This window comes from Gambusia affinis, linkage group LG02 (genome assembly GCF_019740435.1).
Source record: "Gambusia affinis linkage group LG02, SWU_Gaff_1.0, whole genome shotgun sequence".
Lineage (NCBI taxonomy): Eukaryota > Metazoa > Chordata > Actinopteri > Cyprinodontiformes > Poeciliidae > Gambusia > Gambusia affinis.
Window position 1 is genome coordinate 27935687 of NC_057869.1, and position 17771 is coordinate 27953457.

Sequence of the window (17771 nt, forward strand, 5' to 3'; positions counted from 1 at the left end):
CTGAATGGCAGCCGGCGTGGATCTCTGTATTCAACCCAGATCAGGCCCGGCGTCCATCTCCGCTGTCTGATCTGGAGTCTTCCAGCTCGCCCTTCTGCGGGGGACGAGATGTTGTTCTCCTCTCGTTAAAACTACATCCCCTTGTTATGTCGTCAAGGCGATTATCGCGTGGTGAAAAAAGAAGGAGAGTAACGGCTCAGTGGTCCCGTCCGTCCATGTTTGGTTCAGGTAACAGCCTTTCTCACAGACAGCCTGGCTGATCGTCTTCTGGTCCACTTCCTGCTCTGCACTCGTATGAAGTTCTTTCAAGATTTATGTGGATCTAGCTTCATTTCTTGTGTTTTAGTTATTTTTGTCTCAGCAGACAACTTAAGGTATAGAGAGTCACATTGCATTTCCATCCATCCATCCATCCGTTTTCTTTACACCCTTCTTCCCTAATGGCGGTCAGGAGGGTTGCTGGTTCCTCTCCAGCTGCGTCCCGAGTGAGAGGCGGGTTCACCCTGGACAGGTCGCCAGTCTGTCGCAGGGCAACACAAAGACGTACAAGACAAACAACCATTCACACACACACACTCACACCTAGGGAGATTTTAGAGAGACCAATTAACCTGACAGTCATGTTTTTGGACTGTGGGAGGAAGCCGGAGAACCCGGAGAGAATCCACGCATGCACAGGGAGAACATGCAAACTCCATGCAGAAAGACCCCGGGCCGGGAATTGAACCCAGGACCTTCTTGTTGCAAGGCAACAGCTCTACCAACTGCACCACTGTGCAGCCCCACGTTGCATTTGTTAATAAAAAGTGTGAAAAGTGTGACGGGTGTTCATATTCAACCCCAAAATGTGTGTAGATCCAATAGTTGTCCAGATTATTTCTATTGAGCTGATGGAGATTAACTCTATTTACTATCTAAAATTAGGGAAAATCTATTGATTCATATTGGATTCTATTTACGGGTATCGGAGTGAAGAGAGATTAATAAAATGTATGGACCATTTTTATGTTTGTTTGTTTGTTTGTTTGTTTTCTATCCCTTTTGTTTTACTTCACAATAATGAACTACTACAACCCAAATGAAATACATTGAAATTAGTGTTTGTAATGTGAACAAAAAAAAAATGCAAAAGTTCCAAAGATTTACATTCTTTTCCTCACGTACATTTAATAACAAAGAAAATAGTTCCAGAACCAGTTCCTCAATAATTTGCACGTTGTGTAGAAGAACGGAAAACAATAAAGACGCGTCTATTGACTACTACTGCTGCTCTGCATAACCCGGGCTGTTCAGGGCCGGTTCTCCTTCACAAATTCACAGGCCGGTGAACAAATCAGAATTAAAGTGGAGTTCAGTGTTTTGTCCAAGAGCACCTTGACGTGGATCAATGCACCAACCTGTCCAATGACAGACGACCTCTAGCTGTCCTTCCTCTGGAGATTCATCTGAGGTTCGCTGAGTGGACGGGTTTCTGCTGTGGGATCCGCACATGGGCTAAGGAACAAGACGGAAAATGTATGATTTATGGCTCCAAGAAAGTTATTTCAATGTACAAATAGTCTGTGTTATGTAATGTATGCCTGAAGATAATATAATAAACTGTTTACGTATTTATTTTTGCATTTATTGTAGATACTATATAACTTGGGAGGTAGAGTATTGCAGTTGGGGCACTGCAGCAAAAAGGTTGAAATCCCAGCCTGGGGTCTTTCTGCATGCAGTTTAAATGTTCTTCCTGTTCACTCCAGATTCAAAAGTCCAAAACCATGACTGTCTGTCTGCCCAACTTGTCCTGTTTGCATATAGTGGACCGCTGCCTATGGACGGGTTCACGTTTTTACAACAGCCCGTTGTAACCCCAATACACCAACATTTTCTATTTTATAGACAGAAAGAAAGTAGAAAAAAGATTTTTCTAAAACAAACGTGGAAATTTCGGCGTTTGAAAGGTCGAAAATTTGCCAGAGAAACTGTCAAAAAACTTTATAATCTTTATAATCTCAGAAATGTACCAGTTTCTTTATGGAAAACTTCAAAGTTTTTCCAACCAAATTTGCAACACTTGAAAGGCAGAAATGTCCACGTTTGTTCAAGAAAATTTCTAGGATTAATCTCAAAATTTCTACGTGTTTTTCTATCTGCAATCGTGTCAATGCGTGCGGCGGTTCCACTGTCAGTCCGTTGTGTCTCCATGTTACTCTGTAGAACGCCGACCCGTCCTGGTTGTCCCCCGACTCACACAGCCGGAGACAACCAGCAGCCCCACTGCAACGCTGAAACATAAAAATATAAAATGTAAAGGATGCTGTGGGATTAGGCCAGCAGTTTTACAGTATGCTGGGAAAATACACCCTGCAAACACACTCTGTCTTCTCAGTTAAATCTCCCAGGAGTTAGCAAATGCATTATTTTTGTGCCTCCTCTCAGCTGGAGATAGCGCGTTATTTGCGCCTCTCGCAGGAAAGAAGAAAAAAAAAAAAGAAAATGTATTTTTGAGGTACGTCCTGCACACACAGCTACATATGCTGCTTTGTTTAATCTCTTAATTGCTAAAAAGAAACACTCAGTGAAACGCACCAAATGCGTTCATGTGAGACGGTTCACATTTTCTCCTAATTGTCTTCTTGGGAAATTTTTTTAGTATTTTCCCCATGTGGTGATCTGAGACTTTAGAGGAAAGTCACATTCAGTTTTTTTTTTCATAAGACGATAAAGACAAACAAAAGGTTTTATTTCTGTACTTCAATGGATCTTGAGGTTGTAGGTAGTTCATCATCTTTGTTTTGTTCACCCCAAAAAATCACTAAATAGGCAAAACATTTTGTGTGGTTCCATCACTAAATCTGATGATTCAGACTGCTGAATCATCAGAATCAGACTGCTGCCTGATTTCTTTGTCTGACTCTCATGCCGACGAATAACAATTTGGTATTTTTGTCCATTTAAATGGACCGGAATTTCTTTGTAAAGAGACCAGATGTAACTTTTTCCCAGTAGCCCTTGGTGCTTAAACAACAGCCTGAGTCACAGGAGAAAATGGTGCAAATAGAAATGAATGTGTTAAACAAACAGAAGAAAGGAAGAACTGTGTGGAACGTGCTTGCATTGTGAATGTCTGCAGAAGTTTACCTACTCTAATCATTGGTAGAGGTTATGTAACTTTTGGGCTTTCATCGATTGATTGTTGTAATCAATGGGTGATTATAGGACTGCTCTTATTGGCTTTCTTGACTTCTAAACGAATCGTCTATAAACAATCAATCTCATTGAGGACAGTTTCCTTTCTGTCCTGTTAAAACATCTTATTTGGTTCAAGTGTCAACTATGACTGTATCTGACAGCGGAACGGTTAAAGACATTGGTTTTCTGCTTTCACTTCAACCCTCTGTGCTTCCTGGGTTGTTCACGAAACAACCAAATTTCCTTTAATCTGCGGGGATAATTTGGGTCAGACGGTTAAAAGTGGAAACAATTGGGTGTTCCAAGTGGACAGCGCTTTGTTTCTCCAGCTCTACCTTAGACCAAAGTTTGCTCCTTTTGGAACTTTTGTTTTCATCCTTATAGCTAAAAGAACAACTCTGCATCCCAAGTGGAAAAGAAAGTCCAGCTTGATGCTTAAGTACAAGCTCATTTGGAACAGCGTGTGGCACACCAAAATAAACGTTTTATGACTGTGGGAAGAAGCTCAGCAAAATCCCACACGGATACGGAGAGGAAGTGCAATCTCCACTTACATTACGTATCCAGCCAAGATTCGTATTTCCACTCATGGCATGGAGCGCACAGTGGAAGCCGACTCATCATGCAGCTGTAAACGTAAAGAAAAAAAAACCTGTTTCTGTTTTCTTACAATTTGTATCCATATTTGTTTGTGCTGTGGAATTGAGTCCTCTTGGAAATAACATCTTTTTCGGTTTGGATGGGGAGGCAGTGGAATACCAATGCAGAATAAAAACCTCTTCCAACTATCCTCAGCGATCAATTTCTCTGTTCTTCTTACAAAGAATATCTACGTTTAAACATGAAATGCTTTAGCTTAATTCTATGTACAACAAGCGCTAGCTGTGGGTGCTACCCCGGAGGGCACATTTGTTAAGTGAAGGTACCAAGTGCTTAAAGGTTATAAAGTAAATATAGTTCATTGGGTACAGAAGGCAATCTTTGTTCTTCCCTTGTGGAAACATTTTGAAACCAGTAGCATAAAATAACTAACAAACTAAAGTTTGAAGGCTATATAGGCCATTATTGTTCAAATGTCTTCAGGCCTGACAAAAATCAAAATTCAGACTCAGAGCAAAAAGTATCAACTCCCCTCTGAATCCTCCTCTCATTACCTCGTCACGACCCGGTTCGGTTCGGTTCGGTCTCGACTCGACGACAGAGCTGCTAATGGGCTGCGGAGACAATTATACTTTTTTTTAATGCGGGGTTAAAATTAGAAATTTTGCTGACGCTCGAGTTCAATTGAACCGACCGACGCTCGCGGGATGCGGAAAAACTCGTGCGCGCGCACTCATAAAGCCTCTGGCACGTGCACGGCGGATGGAGAGAGAAAGAAAAAGGACTCCATGGGGCGCAGGGACACAGCTGCGTGGGGAGACCTCGGGACTTTCTGTGGATAAACAGAATATACTGAAAGAAACACGCGGGACGGATCCGCAGCCGCGCCCGGAACAGCATTTACTTTGGATTTAATTTAATTTTGTTTTGTCTCTCTGCAGTTTTTCAACACCTGCGGACTAATGTGAGTATGTTGACATCGATACTGTTTCTATTATTTTAGGCGTTCGTTTACTTTATCAATGCTTTGAATAGCATTGATTGATCAGATCTGTTGGTAAAATAAAGTCACCAACAGATATTACTTGACCACAACACAGTTCACAACCATTAGAAATGCTGGTGCACAATGCAATGCTTTTATAGATGCTGTTATGAATGTGATGAAATCTGTTCTACAAATCTGTTGCCTGGAAAATGTTCTTTTAGTGGTTTAAAAACAGAATACTAAATCTCACCTGCCACAATCTCTGTTCAGTGTGAAATGACCCGCTTCATGTTTGGTCGGTGTCCATTTTCAGATTTTCAATTTAGAGAACAGATGATAAACTATAGCTTTTGGTTAAAAAAAATAAATAAAATGAGGACAACTACAAATATTGCTGAAACTGCTGGATAATCATAGTCAGTGGAAGATGCAGTCCATCAGTGAAATAGCTCTTTTTCACTGATGAGTGTTCTGAATCACAAACCAAATAAAGCCGTTTACTGTTTGAACAACACCAGACTCAATAGTTATGGATTGTAGAGCAACAGAAAACCGGTTGAAATGTTTCATGATCAACAAATGACAAACACCTTTTAAAATGTCCTTCCTGGGCGCCGGTGCTGCCCCTTTACTATGAATTTAAAAAGTTGTTTTATTTTTTTAAGTAATTATCCCAAAAATCTGTACATTAGCTGAAATATCAAATCCGCGGATTGAATATTATAATTCAGACATTATTTTTACCCCCAACGCTTCCATTCTGGTATTTTTATAATCCCATAGCTCTCCTGATATTCAGACTAGATGCTTGTGTAAAAACTTGTTTGAATTAGCTTAGTCATAAAATGTTTGTAAAACATAATTTTGCTAACATATACCTTTTTTGTGCTGTTGGTTGAATAATGAGGTGGTTTATGGACCAGACCCAAGTAGCAGATATTTAAAGAGGAACTCGTCAAACATAAATACTCAATAACTTCATGACTACATAGAGCGAGTCTTTTACTTTCATAATTGTAAAAAAATAAAAAAAAATAAAAAAATAAAGTACCATGCATATAACACTTTCTGGCTTAAGGTGGGAAGCTGTAGTGATGGCGGCTGCATATATAAGTCACTCAAAAATCTCAGCAGTGAGATTCTGTTAAACCTGTTGAGTTTGTTTTCCCTCCTAAAACTGCTATGCAGCCCACTTGTCTTGATTGGTTTCCAGGTGTTGCTGCAGGAAGTGCTGAACCCCCCCAACCCCATGCACCTAATGTGATTTGTTAGAGCCGAGTGTCTTTCCACCTCAGTGAGCATCAGATGACTGCTCCCTCCCTGGCAGCCTCTGTGTTACGCACGCAGCTAATTTCTAACTTCTCCTCTTGCAAATGCAAATACATGCAGATAAATCTTTGGCTTAAACTTCATGAACATGACTGCGTCCTACTTGCTCTCTTTCCCTTCGGCAAGTCTCCGCGCCGCCCACCAAAATGCTGACTCCGTGCTGAGGGGTCGGAAAATGAACGCCTCGTCCTGCTGCGCTGCCCCCGTCGCCATGTATCAGCAGAGCTCAGGATCTGACCTCAATGCCAGCTGCGACCTCTGGGCTCCTCGCTGCAACTGGACGGCCGTGGACGGGACGCCGCGGCTCCCCACGTTTTCCACGGCGGCGAAAGTCAGAGTGATCGTCACCTTCATCCTGTGTGGCGTGTCCACCCTCTGCAATGTGGCAGTGCTCTGGGCGGCCAGCGGCCACCGGCGCAGATCTCACGTGCGCGTGCTGATCGTGAACTTGACCGCAGCGGATCTCTTGGTCACCCTCATCGTGATGCCCGTGGACGCCGCGTGGAACATCACCGTTCAGTGGCTGGCCGGAGACCTGGCCTGCAGGTTCTTGATGTTCCTCAAGCTGCAGGCCATGTACTCCTGCGCTTTTGTCACCGTGGTGATAAGTCTGGACAGGCAGTCGGCGATCCTTGACCCCCTGCAGATCAGCATGGCTCCGAAGAGGAACAGGGTCATGCTGACGGTGGCGTGGATAATGAGCGCTCTGCTCTCCGTCCCTCAGGTGAGGATCCACGAAGTTATCAGCCGATGAAATCGAAAAGCAGACCTCACACTGCAAAAACACAAAATCTGACTGAGTAATTTTGATCTTATTTTTTGAGGGTGATGGTATGGGAATCTATTGTTCCACTGGGAGAGTATTTCACTTGTAACCAGAACTTTTTCATCAATATTAAGGAATCGTTGACTTAAAACAAGCCCCCATTTCTTGCTGAAGGTTATTTGTATGTTAGTGTTTTCTTATTTCAAGCGAACTCAGATATTTGCACTAGAAACTAAACCAAAAATACTTCATAAGGTTTTGTGTTTTTACAGCTTGTGTTCAGTTGCCCTTGGCTGAAACACTGAACTACATTTTCTGCAATTACAGTACAATCTACTAGGGTTGTCCCAGTACAACGTTTTCACTTCTGATACCATATCGATATCGCAGCTTTGAGAATTAGCCAATACCGATTTTGACCCGAAATCATATCAGCATGAATTATACTTAAAGCCTTGATCAAGCCATATTACCAAAACAGAGAACAATAGTCAACAACAGAAAGGTAGGAGAACAACTGGGCCATTTATTATTACTGGATACAAGCACTGCTGGATAGAAATCCTGGGGTGGACTAAGTGCTGGAGCAGAGTACCTCTATTGAAGTGCTTAAATCAGAGATGTTAGATACAGGATGATATAATCCAGTACTTGTTGTTTCCCTGATATTGGACCAATTTCCGATATCAGTATCACATCAGGACAACCCTGGTTTCATGTTTTGATCTCTGTTATGAGTTAGACTACTGTGAAGGTCGTCCAGTGGAGGACCCACTGCTAAAGGTGTCTCTAAAAGACACTTAACGTTTGGATTTATTTGGTTTATCAGTTTAAGTTGCGCTTTTATTTAGCATGAATTTGCTTAGATTATCTATCAGGATTGTATTTTAGCTCTGACCTGCATTAAACAAAATCATTGGAACCGGCAGGTTGGGCTTTTTAAAGATTGGTGATCGGCCTAAAGACTGCAGTCGGTGCACCCCTAATTCATAATGAGCCTTCATATAAATTAAACTTTTTTTTCTATTGTACCTTTGACTTTATATGCACATCTGATGGATTCAAAATTATGCTTTCAAACTTAAGAATACGGTATTATCTGCCAAGTATGTTGATGTTGAGGTTTTGTACACATTCACTTGGAAAGATTTAAACTTCTACGTCTAATAAATATTTTTTTTTCTTAATAGCGAGCAGACATAACATTGAAATGACTTGATTCCTCTCATTGTCAGAGTTAGAATCGAACGTTCATTCTCACCTGCTTCCACAGGTCTTCATTTTCCACAACGTGACGATTACGTATCCAGCAAACTTCACTCAGTGCACCACTAGGGGGAGCTTCGTCACTCACTGGCAGGAAACTGCCTACAACATGTTCACCTTCTCCTGGCTCTTCCTGCTGCCTCTGGCCATCATGATCATCTGCTACAGCCGGATCTTCATCCACATCTCCAAGCAGATGACAAAAAAGAATGGTAACTATGGAAACCAAACAGCGCTCACTTCCTGAAACCTAGTCCTAAATGAAGACGAGAAAGAGGACATAGATGGAATATCAATGTGGAACCAAAGAAATACTTACTGAGATTATTTTTAGTCATGTTTACTAAGTCTAATATTTTATGTATTTCTGGTTCGCTAACTTGCTAACATGCAATATAGAAGAAAAAAGAAAATGTTGTCATTAGGAAGAATCCTCATTTTTTCTGATCACGATTTTATTTTATATTCCTGAAACCATTTAAGAATAGGCACTTAGAGATAAAGTGATACATTATGAAACTCAACTCCATGTATTTATTTGAAAACTCTCTGATATATCTGTGGCTGTAGAACAACAACACACATCTAGAGTGGAGTCTGATCTTGTTTCCGTTTTCTCAAAAGTGTATAACCCCCTGTTAATGTAAAGCTGTGTGGCATTTTATAGCCTTCTCCTGACTTATACCTTTGTCCAAAGAGCTCATTTTATCCCTATGTTTTGAATTTGGATAAAGAATAAAACTGAGACAGTCTTAATGGAGAGCTGGACGTTTTTCCCATGTTATTTCAGGTTCACTATGGTAGGTGTTTCCAACAGCGTATTAGGGCCACGTTAAGAAAATAAAAAATATATACATTTATTTATGATTATGAGAATAAAGTCAAAACAATATGAGAATAAAGGTGTTGTATTACAAGAATAAAGTAATATCACATCTTTATTCATGAAATATAATACCTTTATTTTAATATTATTATGACTTTATTCTTGAATTGTATGACTTTATTCTCATAAATGTATTTTTTTATTATTTTATTTGTTCTTATTATGGCAACAACACTCCGTTTCAGGTGTTAACTTTAGAAACCTGATTGCTGAAACTAAATCAGAAGATGCTTTAGCCAAGCCTCATTTTAACAGTCTGCACATTTACTTTGGACAGTTTATTTGGACAGAATGAATGTAATATTATAAGTGTAAAAAAACCTGTTTTGTGTCCTAGTGTCTTCCTTTACACAATGACACCTGGCATTTTAGCAGGAGTGTTCACCTTTAAAAGCCATTATTCAGTGAGTTTACTGCAACCTTCAACAAGGACAGTAATTTCCCGTTTTTCCCCTTTAGTGTCCTCTGATGAACCGCGTCTTCGCTGCTCAAAGAACAACATCCCAAAAGCTCGGATGAGAACTCTGAAGATGAGCGTCGTCATCGTGGTCTCCTTCATCGTCTGCTGGACTCCCTACTACCTGCTGGGACTCTGGTACTGGTTCTTCCCCGACGACCTGGAGGGGAAAGTCTCACACTCCCTCACCCACATCCTGTTTATCTTCGGGCTTTTCAACACCTGCCTCGACCCGATCATCTACGGCCTCTTCACCGTGCGCTTCAGCAGGAGGCCGAGGAGCCGCCGAAGCAGGGCCACCGTGATCTCCAGGCTGGACGCCAAGCCGGTGACGGCAGAGTCCGTGAAATGCACTCTGGCTGGAGGATCCGCCAAGGGTGGAAGGGACGGCAGCTGTGAACCAAATGAGCAAAAATCCACCGACAGCAGGCTCTGAATGCATGCATCCACTGACGATGGGGGGGCACAGAAAGCAATATGTGAAGAGAAACAATAGCAAGAAATGTAACTTTTATTTGTCATTGTTACTGGACTCAAACTAACTCCCATATGCATGTGTGAAAGGATCTTTATCACTCAGTAGAATCCAGATTTGAAGGTGGGTAATGAGTTTATTGTTCTCACTGTGCATCTTATATACAGGCCGTGTCTGCAAATGGCTTCAGCGTTTGGTCATTAAAGAGCTTAAAGAACTGCTCGCGGTACATAAAGGGGCAGTATGATGTGTTTTCCAAACACATGGTATCGTTTTATAGCACAATCAAGTAACTATGTTACCTTCAGTTATAAAAATGCTATGTATATCAAATGTGACTTAAAAACAATTGTACTTCCCAATTTAACGCCTTGAAATTGGGCCTCTGTCTCTTTTAAAACTCCTCTTCCTTCTGAAGCTCTGCCTTCAGGAACTCATCACAACATGGTTCCTCTATTAACCCTTTAACAATGATTTTACCAGCGTTTCACTGAGAAACAGCTCCTGTAACGAGCTCAGCAGATGTGCAGTTCCACCAGGTGTTTGCTAATTGCTGCTGGCTAGTCTGCAGGAACTGTGAGGGGAAGTCGCTTCTCTGTGAGGTGGACACTTGGAAACTGCAGCCCTGAGGAGGAGCTGCGTTCCTGAAGGCGGGGCTAGCTCCACTCAGGTGTTTTCCACAGCTGACTGGTTGCCATGGGAGATAAAAGGATTTCTCAAACATGCATGAAAGAATCAAAGCAACGCTAAAAGAATGTTTTTGATGAGGGAATAAAGTTAGAACAGGATGCCCAAGTTCAAAAAGTTGATTTTTCATAATACTGCCCCTTTAGCTCTCATGGTCTGGCCTTTATTAGATTATCTAAACTGAGTTCTTTGCAAAAGTATTCACCCTCTTATGTACTTTTGCTGTACATTTACAACCCTAATGTGCGTTTTATTTATCAATACTCATTATGCAATTTCTCATTGCATAATGAAAGATTTTTTTTCAATATTTTTGCAAATAAAAACATGGAACTGTTTTGGCGATGAATACTTTGTAGAACCACTTCCGTCGGTGCATGATCCAGCTTTGCACATCTGGAGGACGTCTCTATTGGTCGTCCAATCAGATTTGATTGTGAAAGAAATGAAACACTTCCATAGCAAAAACCGAACCAGTTAGTTATTCTGCTTATGCTTTCAGAAATAAAACTAAACTACCAGAAATGAAAGTGATTTGTAGCTAACTCCAACTACGCTAACCTCTTCATGACCCACGTTTTGACTCATGCAAGGACATGGACACAGCTGGAGGCTCTTCTGGTCCAAACAGTTGTGGGCCGATGCCGGGCCGTGTGAGATCTGGGCAGACAGTAAAGCTTTTAGCAGCCAGTGACTGGCAGCAATTCATTTTTAATTCAAGTTAAGTTTACTTATCCAGCACATTTTAGCACCAAGGCGGTTCAAAGTGTTTTACATGATAGAAAAATAATACAGTCACTTATGGAACGAGCAATAAACCTTGTACTTTGTCAAATGCCATCATCAAGAATAATCATCGTCAAATATCCTGATCAATGTTCCAGTAATTATGAATCAAAAGCAACTCCAAACTGTTGGGTTTTCAGTCTTGATTTAAAGGAACAGTGTTTCAGATGTTTTGCAGTTTTCTGGGAAGTTGGTTCCCAGATTTGTGGTGCTTAGAAGCTGAAAGCTGCCTCTCCATGTTTGTCTCTGTTTCTGGGGATACAGAGCAGAACCAGAAGCAGAAGACCTGGAAGGTTGATACAACAGTAGCAGATCTTTAATGTATTGTGGTGCTAAACCATTCAGCGATTCATAGTCTATTTGCTGAGCTACAGGGAGCCAGTGTAAGGACTTCAGAGCTGGGGTTATGTGCTCCATCTTCCTGGTTTTAGTCAGAACAGGAGCGTCAGCGTTCTGGATCAGCTGCAGCTGAAAAAGCTGCTTTAACCACACAGTTAGACTCTACTTTGTGTTCTTTCACAACAAAATACATTGAGACAATCTGTAAAAAACGCAAAAAAAACAACAAAAAACAACAAAAAATCAAGAGGTATAATTACTTTTCCGACTCTTTGTACCTCTCCTCTAAAAGAATGTCAGCTAACCTTTAGCTTTTCACTCCTGTGTACACATTGTAATAGTGACATCCAGAGCGGTCTGACCAGTCCAGTCAGCGGTTCCGGTCAAGGACAAACAAGACGACACAGGACATCCTCTGGCTTAATGGAGGAGCAGTGGGGAGGAGGGAGGATTACAGAGAGCTGCAGTGACCCATGACTGAGCTGCTGTTTTAATGTGTGGGGTGACCTGCTAGGGCCTATATCAGTCACACTGGAGCTGCAGCTCATTTCTGGCTAAGATTAAGCGTCCCAAGTTTGCCGACAGAGCTCTGATTTAAAACAAGATGTTGGGTTTTCTGCCTTGGAGCCACGACTTCTCCCCGTCGGCCGGATGATGCCCAGAGTCTGACAGCTCAGAGTCTGACAGCTCAGTGATCTGTCTCAGGTCTGTCCACCTCCATCATGTCCCCGTCTGGTGAGTGGGCAGCGCATTGCATTCTCCCAGTTACGTCAGCAAACAGATGTGGTCCGCTGTGGCTCCCGGGGCAACAGCTGCTTTGTTCAACAGCCATGCTAATGTAAGGATAATGTGTGCTGATCACAACAACTGGCTGCTTTTGGCTCACGGTGAAAAAGATTCCACTCTTTTTCCGTATCAAAATAATCCACGCTGAAAGGAAAATATTTATCTAATTTAATTTAATGAAAGTTTCTTATCGACAAATATGAATACTTAATGTAGCAACTAAAAGAAACCATGAGTGAAATGTAGCAGAAAGAAGAATATGGAGACCGAGAAGGGAGTGGAGAATCAGAAGAGCTAATTAGAGGTGAGTAGATGAAGCTGGAGAAGGGAGCAGGTAGAGACAAAACAAGGGAATAATAAGCAGCTGCAAAAGGGAAGGAAATGGCAGGCTGAGAAAGAGATGAAAGAAAAACAGAGGAGGAAACAAAAGGGAAGGAGACTGAAAACGACATAAACAATAAATAAAAATAATAATGAATCTAAACAAGAACCAAGGACAAAGGAATCTAATCCAATCTATCACCAGGGAATAAACTAAAATGGAACATCTAAAATAATAATAATAGAAGTAATAAACCAGAAACACAAATGAAACTAAACAACTACAGAATCACACTGGTGTTCAAACTTTTTGCCCATAAGCCAAAATAGTCGGACAGAAAGTATGCAAAGGCCACAAAATTGGATTCTTATTAAAATTAAAAACATAAAAACAATGTTATTATGATTTCTTTTATTTGGACTTGCTCAACAAAAATCTAAACATGCAAGATTTTTATTTTTATTTATTTATTTTTTTTTTATCAAAACATAGAAAAAGATTTAACCAAAAAATTAATCTGGAAAACATTTGCCTTTCGCAAAAGAAAAGCAAAACATTACTCATTTTTTTAAAAGATCATTTCTGTTTACTATTTTCTTTTTTCAGTCTACAACAGGAACTGGACACATCTGGATATGAGTCAGTGTGTCTGGGATGGAAACTAACCATGCTAACAGAATAAATGCGCCCAAGTCTGTCTTTAGTCTCAATGTAATTTATTTTTGCAAATTTCTTTATTTTATCTTTTAAAAATGCCAGAGCGAGCATGTAAATTTATACTATTGTGTGTCTGATTATATCATTTTTAAAACAATATAATCAGATGTTACACTCAAACGATTAGTCAGTACTTGAGTACCACTTTTTTTCCCCAAAAATTGATTATCCTCTTATGTGGGTAATTTGTTGGGTTGCTGTTTTTTATTTCACTGAAGTAGTCCTGCCTTTTGAGTAGATGCAAAAAAATTGTTGCCTAACTTCCTGTTATTTCTGCTTAAATAAATAGAATAAAATTTGCTCTTCAAAAAAGAAAAAAAAGAACTACTCTTTCTGTAGGTTAAGTCTTTGCTCACTCCCATTTAACGTAACAAGGATGATCTGTGTTGCCAACCGATTATCATCCATATTTGACCTTTTTATTTCTTGAAACAGTGACCTTGGCTTTCTGTCATTTTGACAGCTAGCAACTCACACCCCTGACCACTTGGTGGAGACGTGCCGACATTTACAACCTTACACACACACACACACACACACAAACACACACCCAGTACAGGTAACCTCAGAGCTCAGACCTGAACTCTGTGCTCGGCGCTGACAGTTATGGACAGGAGGCTTCGCAGCGCGGCTGTGAGCGCTGGAGGTCGCAGCTGAACCTCTGGTGCAGAAAGAACAGAGTCGACTCAGGCGCCACTGAGAAGAGGGAGGTCTGAGTTGATAGTGTGAGTTGACAACAAATGTCCTCTCAGGGCTCTTCACAACAGCAACAGGTCCCAACTAGTGAGCAGAAACGGGCCGCTTTAGTTTTAATCAATCAATCAATCAATCAAACTTTATTTATATAGCACATTTCAGCAGCAAGGCATTTCAAAGTGCTTTACATCAAATCAAACACAAAAAAACAATGCAACATAGAATCAACAATAAAAACACAACATCAAGTCAGATTCCGTCAATAAATTGATTCAGCTAATCAGGTGAGCGTCTGCACTGCAAAAAAACACAAAATCTTGCCAAGTATTTTAGGTGTAGTTTCTAGTGCAAATATCTAAGCAGCACACGCACTCAAATGAGGACGAAACTAACCTGTAAGAAACTTTTCAGCAACATTTACGAGCTTGTTTGAAGTCAGTCATTTCTTAATATTGATTAAAAAGTACTGGTTTTACTGGTTATTTCACTTGTCCAGTTATAAATGAAACAGTCTGCCAGTGGAACTGTTACCTTTTAAAAATCAGTACTAAAGAATTATTTACTTAAAACGGGGAGTAAGTCATTTGCACCAAAATCGAGACGTAAAATGCTTCATATTTGTGTGTTTTTGCAGCAAACAGCCCGCAGACGTAACAGCACTTGGCAGAGTTCAAAGTTTTGAAGAACTACCTGGAGAAATCTGAAGAAATCTAATTTATTGAGAAAGCTCACATTTTAGACAACGTATTTCAAAATTTAAAAAAAGATGTGATGGATTTGGGTTTTTTTCAAGTTCTGCTGAAAACATCCAGTATCATTTGCTCATTATATCTAAGATGAGTGTGGTTTATAATATTGTGACAATCTCTGGCTCCAGGCAGCACCCAGTTTATCTTTTAAAATTCTAGCCTAATGTTTGCAGCCAATAAATCAATGGAATGCTAATTAAATTTTGCCTGGATACGTGTTTACCTTTCCGGAGGAAATGCCAGGTTTGTATTGCTCACACGTTTATTTCAGTCAATGGTAAATTTGTTGGGCTGTGTGGGCTCTGCGCTCCAGCAGCCGAGTTTGTTACTGAGGTCAATGTATTTTTCAGTCACCTACAGATAAAGTGCAGAGATAGCAGTGATTACAGCTCGCCACAGACAGAGCAGCCACTTTGGACGCGCACCGAGATGTAATCTCTGCTAACTGGCTCTGCCATTTCAAAGTGGCATTTAACACAGAGTGACCTTTTCAAATGTTTCGTCTCGCTCTGCAATGTGACTTATCACTGTGACCTTAACCTAGAAACAGCAAGAGCTCTGTTTGTTTTGGATGAATGTAAGATTTTATGGTTTTTTTTTTCTTTCTTACAAAATTCCTTAGATTTGTCAGATATTAATCATTATAGGGGAAGATTTTTATGTAAAATCAACTTTTTTGAGATTGTCCTTATGCTTTAATGTTACCCCCTCATTAAAAACCTACATGGACCGTTACCTTGATTCTTTCATCCATGTTTGAGAAATCCTTTAATCTCCCGTGGCAACCATTCGGCTGTGCTGAACACCTGGGAGGAGATAGCTCTGCCTTTGAGACGAAGCTCCTCCTCAGAGCTGCAGATTCCAAGTTTCCTAGCTTCCACTTCACAGAGTAACTCTCCCCCGTGACTCCCCACTCAACCCCTTCAGACTAGTCAGCAGCAATTAGCAAACACCTGATGGAACTGCACATTTGCAAAAAAATTTTTATTAAAGGGTTAACAGAGGAGCCATGTGTTGACTTCCTGAAGGCGGAGTTTCAGAAAGAGCAGGAGCTTCTTAAAGAGACAGAGGCAGAATTTTGAGGTGTTAAATTACAAAGACAAATTTCTTTCAAGTCAAGTTAACATAGTTCCTCCATTGTGCTTTAATATGTGCCTGGAAAATACACAACATTGCCCCTTTAAATATAAATGACGCAAGATTGTCGGGTGCATCTGTCAGTATGCAATTTGTTCAATTTGACCAGATACACTTGACTGTTTATCTGGTCAAAGGCTACCAGACTGGTTCCAATGTCTTTAAAGTGGAGGTGTTAAAGTAAACAGGGCTGACCACAAATGCACACCACACTTTTAAGATTTTTTTTATGTTCTCCAGTAAAGTACAGTACAGACCAAAAGTTTGGACACACAGTTGTGTCCAAACTTTTGGTCTGTACTGTATATCAGGGCTTATGCTTAACCCCTGATTAAAAGAAAAAACGTTCAACGGGTGCAAATGACATACCAGCCTGGACATTCAATACTCATGCCTATAGTTTGCATGGTTAAAGAGACTCCACATGTAGAACTAATTACACTAGACCAAAAAATGAATAGTTTCATGTAGTCCTGTTGTAAACAAAGAGCCTCCACAGTTCAGGAAGTAATATTAATGATTGCTGCCGGCTGTAAGCTAATTTTACTATCCTACATCTGGCAAAGGTTCTTTCCTCTTGTGTGCTTCCTCCTCTGAATCTTGCATTATCTGCTCGCATTGTTTTTCCTCTCTTCACTCTTTTCCTTCTGTTGCCGTTAAGCTTATCCAGGGGTTAAAATGGCCGATGAAATTTCAAAAGAAACTAGGTCAGACTGAACGAAATCTGTCTCCGACTGACTTCTCTATATGGTTGGAATTAGGGCAGAAGAGTTAGTATCTCATGAAGAAAATGTTTTGTGTATGGACCTAATGCTTCTTTATTCACTTTTATTTTTCTTTTACCAAAAGTGCATGTGCTAATTTTATTTATTTATTTATTTATTTATTTATTTATTTATTTATTTATTTATTTATTTTTTTCAGTTTGAAACATCACAACTGCATATTTTAATTATGTTCTGTTGGGTTTTGATGTGGTAATACCAACCTAAACAGTGCATAACTCTGGTATCAAAGGAAATGTAATTTTCTGAATTGTTTGCAAATAAGAATCTGCAACAAAAAAAAAAAGCACCAAATATAACAATTTCACTAAACAGAAAACCCTTGAGCATTACATTCCCATTAACAAAAATGGCAGGAATGATGTGAATATGTTTAAAGTAAGTAATAATTTGAAAGAAAAAAAAGTCAAATGTAATGTGCTTGGTCGTGTGAATATGTGAAAAGGGATGATGCTTAGATTAAACTAACTCAGGACCTAGTGACAAACGACCCACATATTATTTATGCTCTGCTTATCTGGAAGACACTTGTTTTATTTTTATTTTTATTTTTTTTGCATTCTTTCACAAAATGCATCTCTTTCTTTCTCCAAGTAGGCTATCACATGCAGCACATATCAACTTTACTTTCAGTGATGTAGGCAGAAATTCATAATCTTCAAATGAAGCTCTAACAGAGCCAGACGTGTTGGCACGCCCGGTATCTACGTTACTGCAGTGTTATAATCTCACACAGAAAATGTTTTAGAAAAATAGATCCATTAATTGGGCTGTCAACACTTTCCAGAAAGCCTTTTTATCTTTGTTTCAGCCCAAGGCC

General features: G+C 40.1%; 1 protein-coding gene across 1 annotated transcript; it reads left to right on the forward strand.

Moving 5' to 3' along the window:
• Positions 1–4642: 4642 nt before the first annotated feature.
• Positions 4643–10872, forward strand: LOC122820525 (putative gonadotropin-releasing hormone II receptor). Its single transcript, XM_044098015.1, has 3 exons — positions 4643–6821; positions 8137–8341; positions 9475–10872. The coding sequence occupies exons 1-3, from the start codon at positions 6180–6182 to the stop codon at positions 9906–9908; spliced, it is 1281 nt and encodes a 426-aa protein (XP_043953950.1). The 5' UTR covers positions 4643–6179; the 3' UTR covers positions 9909–10872.
• The last annotated feature ends 6899 nt before the right edge of the window (positions 10873–17771 follow it).